Raw genomic sequence first — 8567 nt, forward strand, 5'->3', positions numbered from 1 at the left:
GTCTGGAGTTTATCAGTTGTGCACTTGGAGACTTGTTTACTTCTGACAGAGGGAGAAGGTACCTCATGAAATTCCCAGCAAGGGATGACGGACATCCACAAACACTACAGATAATATAGCAATTATAACTAAATCTGCCCTATTATTAACCTATTCTGTATCACCTATAAAGTACTGCAGCATAACCTTGTTCAGACCCTTCACATGTCATCCATTTTAGGCCAGTTCTCGAGCTGATATCTGCAGCGCGACTATGTAATGTCAGCAACAAATTAAATGCGAACAAAACTAAAATTTGTAAGGTTGTAATAAGGGGAGGGGATAAATACGTTCTTCCCACTTAACCGCAGCTGACACAGTTCAAGACCGCCGATCCCACCCCGTGATCGCGAACGCTATCAAGCGCACACCAGACATGACGGGCCTTGCTCTCAGGGAGAATAAAGGAACGACACTGGCTGACACAATCAGGTACTGATTGTTACAACAACAATAATGCCAGCTAGCAACAAAATACGCTAAGGAATCAAGGTCGTCCGACTCGCCAGCATGGTTACGAGCGAACTTCCGCCGATGCTAGGGCAAGGAAGAAACTCTGAGGCCGGATGGGCAAGGCGGGAGAATGTTCTCAGCACAAGACCTTGGCCCGCTGGCGGAGAGCGGAACGCCGCACCGAAACATCCTTACGCGATGAGCTCCCCAGCCGAAAGCCTGTCTCCCGCACGTGCGCCAGGCTGATCAACACAGATGAGTCTTCACGCATTAGAAGAGAAGTTAACTGTTCTAGTATTAAGCTTTCTCTTGCTAAGATCTCATATTTTGCTGTTCGCCTTTGAAATGTCTCGTTTGCATTTCATTTGTTGCTGATAGCACATGCACAATGCTCACCAAGAATGCCCACAACTGTCACAAAGCCATGCATGGTAAATAAAGCATTATAACCCGTGAGAGTTTTACTTAGGCATTTGAAAGTGCATGGCACCGATTTTTCCTTTAACAACCAGCCATCATTAAGAGTGCTGGTATTACAAGGGGTGCTGCTCATTTTCGCAATGCAGCCCTTCCAGTTTTCTTCTATTCACATTTTGTGGCACACGCATAACACGGTGAATTTATCTTCAGTACGATAAATGCCAGCACAATACTGCACTAGCAGCGCAGTGCATATGCAGGGATTTTTCCTGCTCGTTGCTTTGTATGCCAAGACACCATAGCAATTTAATTTCCAATTACAGAGTACTTTTCTCAAATACTTGGTTAAGCCTTGCTGTTATGTTTTTGCTGGGACGATGAAAAAAAACAACAATGTACCAGCCATAAAACATAATTAACAAATACAGCGTGTGAAAAAAATGCAGACTGCTGTTGCATTTTTTGTTCATGAAAGACAACGTGCTCCATTAAAATCTGTAAGGCTTCATAGCTCTCGCGATCATTCTGCATGCGCAAAACTTCTGCAAAGCCCTGCAATGGCTCTGTGCAGCCTGAGCAACTGTCGGTGGGAGGAAAGCAGCAGCGTGCAGAACACGTGCGGATTGTACGAAGCTGCTCTGTAAGCATGCACTTCAGCAGTTTTTGCGGCGGCCGCATTAATCCTACACAATCTGGAATCAACAAACTGAATCTTTTAAACTGCAGGGGACAAGAAAGAAACGGATGACAGAAACAAAATCCTCGGAGCCAAACCCACGCTACTGCAAACAAAAACAAGTTTTTATTTTGGAGTTTATGGTCGTTTGTCCTCGTGTCACAGTGGAGATGGAACTGCATTAACAACCGCAGCAGAATTCACGCCAGCCGTAAGTGTGCGGGACATCAGCATGGGTGCAGCACACAGGATGCTGCCAAACACGGTGGTGGCCAAGCGCCGATGCAGAGTAGAGTCCCGCTTTGACCGGCACGAGGTAAATGACTATTAAGACTCCTTCGCTTGCAAGCGACTGAGCAATTGAGAGATGCGTTGTGGTGAAAATTTTTCAACTTGTTAGAACCTCGTAGCTTTGGCCGCTCGAGGTGCCGCGACAGCTCGAAACAAGGTTTTGCGCAGCGGCGGCACAAATCACGAGTGTTTTCACACTCAAGTGAAACTGACTTTACGCAAGGTGATATCTGTGATGTAACAGGCAGAAATGCTGCCGGAACAGTGATGTACCAGTGGGGTTTGTTTGACTTCGGGTTTCTATGGGAGCTACAGCGGAGCTGGCTCACGACGGCATAGCAGTCGGGAAAACACAACTTCCGGGAACATAACATCGGCATTCCATTTTACTGATTTTCCGCCAACAAGGAGGTCTGCATGGGGTGATGTTTTATAGTACTTAAACTTCTGCAAGACTACCAACCCTGCCCAACAAAAAAGTGACTATTTTTCTGTTTGGCTTGCCAAGTCCAGTACGGCACTAGGCTGAAAAACCAACGTTTAACCAGTATCATTTGGATAGCTCCAGCTTAATTTATTTCAACAACTACAGAAAGGCTTGCTGCCAAGCCGAAACCAGCACTACGACGTGGCGCGAGACTTGCCCTTGAACTGGCGGATCCTGTCCTCGATGACTGGCCGGAAGTGCCGGATCAGGCCCTGCACGGGCCACGCGGCGCCATCCCCGAGCGCGCAGATAGTGTGGCCCTCGATCTGCTTGCTGAGCTCGTAGATCATGTCGATCTCTTCCACACGAGCATCGCCGCTCACGAAGCGCGGCATGATCTTGTTGAGCCAGGTGACTCCCTCACGGCAAGGCGTGCACTGGCCGCAACTCTCGTGCTTGTAGAACTCGATGAGGCGCGCAATGGCCCTGATGATGTCCGTCTGCTTGTTCATCACAATGACAGCCGCCGTGCCCAGGCCAGTCTGTGCGGCGACGAGCGCGTCGAAGTCCATGAGCACGTCATCGCAGACGCTCTTGGGGATGACGGGCGTCGACGAGCCGCCCGGAATGATGCCCAGCAGGTTGTCCCAGCCGCCGATGACGCCGCCGGCGTGCCGCTCGATGAGCTCCTTGAGGGGGATCGACATCTCCTCCTCAACGGTGCAGGGAGTGTTCACGTGACCTGAAATGTTGAAAAGCTTGGTGCCGCTGTTTCGCGTGCGCCCGAAAGAGGCGAACCACTCGCCGCCGCGCCGGCAGATGGTAGGCGACACTGCGACCGTCTCTACGTTGGTCACTGTGGTCGGGCAGCCGAACACGCCCACGTCGGCTGGGAACGGGGGCTTCAGCCTGTGGTAAAGTCGCAAACGGTGCACTCTGTAGGTGATCATCTCAACTCGTAAACTTTCACAGGCCCCGCTTACTGCTCACTGTATCAAAGGTTCCTCCTCTCACCACCTGTTTTTACCTTCCACAACATGCATTTTGATGACTACTAAAGCGCACGACATACATTTCGTACTACCACACCCAAATGACATCTCAGCTGCAGGAAATTAAATATACTTTCACAATTAAGTAACCACTTTGGAAGTGCAGCAACTTCATTTTGAATGTGTTAACGAGCAATCTTCGAATTTTTTTTCCTTCAGTTTTTATTTTTATGCTCATGTTCAGCCTTGAGCAGAAAGGTGGCCATGGTAAATTTCGTAGTTTAGTCAGATAGCTTCGCTAACATTCTGAAACTGCCACACAGAATTCCTCCGCGCAAAAAGCAGTCCGCTGTTAAAGTTTTCCTCGTTACACGAACAAAAAGCTAACTGCCAAACAAAATTATATTTTCAAGAATTTTGATTCTTCCAGCTTGCTTGACACAGCCAAACACAACAAAGCCGATTTCGGTTATTGTTGCGAATGGTCAGTGCAGTAATACAGGACACCGCGAACCATGGCCCATTGTTGCCAACTGCTGTTTTTTAAAGTTGTATCCTACTATAATTGTTGACGCTTGTTGGGGCAAACGCAGCAACTGTTATCAAACTGTGCAAGCATTGCACTAATGGCGCCCGCGCTCCTTTTCCACTGAAATAATGTCACTCCATCATTTTCATTCACCATTGCAATCAAACATGTCTCCACAATAAAGCAAATACTTCTCTTCATTGGAAATATAATCCAAACGAACCTGAGCATATATATATATGAACGCCCACAACAAAAACCCAGCACCTACCCGATTTTTCAAAAAAAGAAAAAAAAAAGCCCAATTTGAAAGACATAAATCCTGAGAACAAGGGGCCCAAACTATACTGCACCTTATTTTCATGAGCCAATTCATGAGTTAGGACGATGCTTTTCTATCTTTGCAGCAAATGCTTCTTTAGTCGATGATGTAAAAAAAGGAATGGCAGCCAGAAACAGCAGTTGACTGATTGTGGAAGGGAACACAGCATGGCTGGCTGAAAGTGCAACTTCATAAACTCAAAGAAGTCTCCACGTACCTTGGTTTACCCTGCTTGCCCTCTATGGACTCAATCAGTGCCGTCTCTTCACCGCATATGTATGCTCCCGCACCACGGTGCACGTACACGTCAAAGTCATAGCCAGAGCCACAGGCATTCTTGCCAATCAGGCCAGCCTGGTACGCTTCACGGATGGCAATTTGCAGGTTGGATGCCTCGTTGTAGAATTCCCCACGTATGTAGATGTAAGCAGCACAGGCACCCATGGCTCGGCCAGCAATGAGGCAGCCCTCGACAAGCGTGTGTGGGTCGTGCCGCATAATCTCCCTATCCTTGCAGGTTCCTGGTTCACCTGCATTGATAGTATGCAGAAAGGAAAAAAAAAGAAAGTAGGGCCATCACAAATAATTTGCCAAGTTCAATGAACTGTATTTTGCCATGCAATGTTCATGCAATGAGTACCAAACGAATATGCGCAAAAATTCTCCAAGTTTTAGAATTATAAATAGCAGTACGGCACACAGGAAAGTGAAGTAGAGGATATGTAGCATTCTATAATGTCTCCTTCATGTATCGTTTTGTCTAGCATTGCGATTTCTAAGATAAACTTCTGAAGCCTCTGCCCAGCACAAGCACTATAGGTAGCCGTAGCCACCAATAAATTTCTCTTCCATCCTAAACCCTTAGTGTTTGTCCACTGTGTGTCAGTTTCTGACTAAAAAAACTAAAACTAAAAAAGAAAAACTCACAAGTATCGAACCCAGGCAAATAAGTTTAAGGCCCTGACACAGAACCAGAGATTATGTACTAGTGCCTTTAGTCAATACCTGTGACCCCACAGTTTTACAGTGCTGCCACCTAAAAACAGGAACACCGCAGGCGCAGTTTAAAACCATCAGCAGACTGTCAATGAGCTGTTCCGGGAGAGGGTACACCTTTGCTAGCTTTCCGTTGCACATACTACAATAACACCGCAGACAGAAGAATGTGTACCAGTCCTGGTGTGTCTGACATTGATAGGAAAAAAAATATGGGACAAAAACACCTGTTCTCTTGATTGTAACACCTGCTTTTGAAGAGATACCTTTCTTAGTTGACCATCTGTAAATATACCTCTTAGAAGTGGAAAACATGCCAGGCCTCCACATCTGCAGCAAAAATCTTGTAGATTTTCACCATAACAACATAAACGTTGAATGTATCTTCTATGGTCATATGTATGTGGTTATCTGTCCATACTGTACTACATATATAACGAGCTGCTCATTTCCCTACTGTTGTCTGCTTAATACTGTAGTCTCGTTTGACTTGGCCACGGCTGTTTTCAGGCTGGCTTGAATGATGTGCTGGTGGTGACACTGGCCTTTTTGTATAACCACCTATGTATCACATGGTTATGCCTGGTTAATAGTATGCCCTATCATTTACATGCCATTGCTGCCAGCAACATGGAATGAGCTAAAAGAACTCATTTCTGCAGCTCTATTGACTTTCAAGGTCATCACATCAGCTGCATGATATTTGGGTTAAATCAAGCAATAACATGGACACACAGTCCAGTGCTATGGGAGGGATAGTTTTACCGTAGTAAAACTATGACTCAGGTTTTGGCTCTTTCCATACAATATTGATTGCCTTGGGAATAATTATTGCAGAAAACATAATAATAACACGAAATATTTCCCTGTGACAACCAACTATTATTTCAGAACACTATAAAATTACGAGTAGGTCAAGGTTCTGCTGGAACCAATCAATGCGCTACTCAACAGCTGAACAGAACAAACCGTATTGACTCATAAGATAAGCAGCATAAAGACATGAAGCTTGTGTGGAGTTGCTGAGACAGGAAAAATATCCAGTTAAGGTTGGCCTCTTTTGTCTAACAGCTTAACGCCAAAGTGATTGAGGTGGGTATCAACAGCAGGTAAACCCAAAACAAACAGGCTCCGACACGCATGCTGAAACTACACGATTCGAGCTGCAAACAGTTAGGCCATGCCAATCAGGGATAAGACAGGCAACGGAGCCTCTGAAGACTTCATTTTTGCTATCAGAATTGCAGGCAGATGAATGAAACTATCATGCTGACCTTCGGATATACATAAATCCCAACACTGAAGAAACAGTAAACTGTACTGCTATTATCTGGTGATCTTCAGAAACATTTCGGTGTCTGGCTAGAACGGCAGAAAGACGGGGCAACACAAGGTATATTTCGTGCCGCCAGTGTACTAAGGTTTTACTAATTTTACCCACTGTGAAGTTTGGCACAGTTAAAATGGGGCACTGTCATCTTCTTACGTGACGCTAAAAATTTAATTTTCACTTCACACGCTTTTGTCAACTTACCAGCGCACCTTGTATATCCTTTCCTGTCAGGAAAAAAAAAAAGTATCGGCGTACATCTAGCTGCCGCCACTGTGGAGATGCAGTCGGCCATCCTCGCAACTGGAGCGATGCCAAGTCCGTTTGTTCCGACATGCCCAGTCCGACTGCTCATCGCATCACACAGGGTGTTCCTGTCGTGGGGGCAGTCTCGTTTGGCCACCGCAAAAAATTACGCAATGTGTTGTGGCGTTTTCTACAATTGCCAGCGTATGACGAGAAGCGAAAGGGCCAATGGTGGAGGCTAGACCTATTTTACAACTAGTTTTCCACCTGCAAAACATCTGCAGCCTTCGCTTTGAGCAGTAACAGTAAACAACATGTTAGCTTGCAATCATGCGCTTTAAAATAACCAGTGTCATTGAAGATGTAATCACTAAAAATCCGACGCAGCGTTCCGGCGTATGTAAAACCGCATAAAAACTGGTTACACGCCTTTTCTCCACAATGTAGCGTGTGCACACGCGTCGCACCAACAGTAACATAATTACGCTCAGTGCATGCATTAGCTTTTTCTCAGTGACGTAGTGTGCCAGAAAGGTGCCTCACCTTCATCTGCATTGACCACCAGATACTTGGGCCTGCCGTCCGAAGGCTTGTTCATGAAGCTCCACTTGAGACCCGACGGAAAGCCTGCACCTCCCCTTCCCCGCAGACCACTCTTCTTTATCTCGTCGATGATCCAGTCGGGTCCTTTCAGCACGATTTCCTTGGTCTTGTACCAATCGCCGCGGCTCATCGCGCCCTTCAAGCGCCAGTCGTGGCGACCGTACAGGTTCTGGAATATGCGGTCTTCATCCTTGAGCGGCCCGAACTTCGTCTTAGTCTGGGGCGGCGGCGTAGCAGCAGGCGCACCTGCAGCGGCGTTGTAACGGCAAGACGTGGTCAACGGGCCGCGACCCCCGACCCGAATCAGGGTCTGGAGTCGCACCGACACGGGCCAGCTGGTCGCCATTTTCTCCTTAGGGGCCGTACGAGACCCGTGGAAATAGCGCTTCGCGGAGCAGACAACCTTCCGTCGACGTCTAATGTTTGTTTTTTTTTTTTTCCGTCAATGGTTTCGGTTTCTGCCTTTTGCAGCCGGTGTCAGCTTTTGCCCATCTTGTTTTCAACAGAATGGAGTAATATCACTCCTTCGTTCAATTACACCTACGGTTAAGACGAAATTTTTTCTGAAAAGAAGACAAAGCACGTTGTTGGTCGCGTGCGAAAACCGTTGACAGGCGCACTCCGGCGCGCCCGTATGTCCGCGTAAGCTTCGACTGTTTAGATAATTCACTTGATGCTGAATCAAGGCCTGCTCTGGTGATCTACCAACTTAGCCGTCGATCAATATGTGCCTGGTTATGGACGAAGTCGAGTGAGTATATGGCGATCTTCAGTTGTCATAGCATGTATATTTAATATACTCTCAAAATGTATACACAGCACTCGATCAAACTCTCCAAATTTGTTACAGGTACTGCTTGAAAAGGATCCTCAGTATAATGATATCTGTCGTCTTAATTGCTCTCTTATACATCTTCGTTTTCAAACCAGCAATGGAATCTTCGGGTGAGTTTTGACTTTCGGTGAAGGCATGCGTTTGCACAGTTTTACACTTGGTTGTTTCAAATTTCAGATGATGACCCATCTGTAGCATTCATCAGAGCGTGGAAAAAAGCCCTGAAGACCATCAAGAGAGAGTCGGAAGCGATGGCCACGTAACAGGCTCTAGTAAAGCTGAGAATGCGTTCTTTGAGAGCGGCTATCAAGAACAGTCATTTCACGAACGTGTCCGAAAGGGCTTCATCAGTTGGCTCTGGCAAGTCATGGCAGAAACTTCCGACGCCAAAGCTCCAACGTTGCGTAG

The 8567-nt window shown here is 46.6% G+C and overlaps 1 protein-coding gene and 1 long non-coding RNA gene across 2 annotated transcripts; one reads left to right on the plus strand and one right to left on the minus strand.

The window, feature by feature from the left end:
- Positions 1–2432: 2432 nt before the first annotated feature.
- Positions 2433–7700, minus strand: ND-51 (NADH dehydrogenase (ubiquinone) 51 kDa subunit). Its single transcript, XM_077640959.1, has 3 exons — positions 7265–7700; positions 4367–4679; positions 2433–3215 (listed from the first exon to the last, which is right to left on the minus strand). Exons 1-3 carry the CDS (start codon positions 7668–7670, stop codon positions 2501–2503), a joined length of 1434 nt encoding a protein of 477 aa, XP_077497085.1. The 5' UTR covers positions 7671–7700; the 3' UTR covers positions 2433–2500.
- A 246-nt stretch (positions 7701–7946) lies between these two features.
- On the plus strand, positions 7947–8509 carry LOC144107784 (uncharacterized). Its single transcript, XR_013309380.1, has 3 exons — positions 7947–8075; positions 8175–8269; positions 8337–8509. It is a non-coding gene; the product is annotated as an uncharacterized LOC144107784 (long non-coding RNA).
- Positions 8510–8567: the final 58 nt, after the last annotated feature.

This window comes from Amblyomma americanum, chromosome 10 (assembly GCF_052857255.1).
Source record: "Amblyomma americanum isolate KBUSLIRL-KWMA chromosome 10, ASM5285725v1, whole genome shotgun sequence".
Lineage (NCBI taxonomy): Eukaryota > Metazoa > Arthropoda > Arachnida > Ixodida > Ixodidae > Amblyomma > Amblyomma americanum.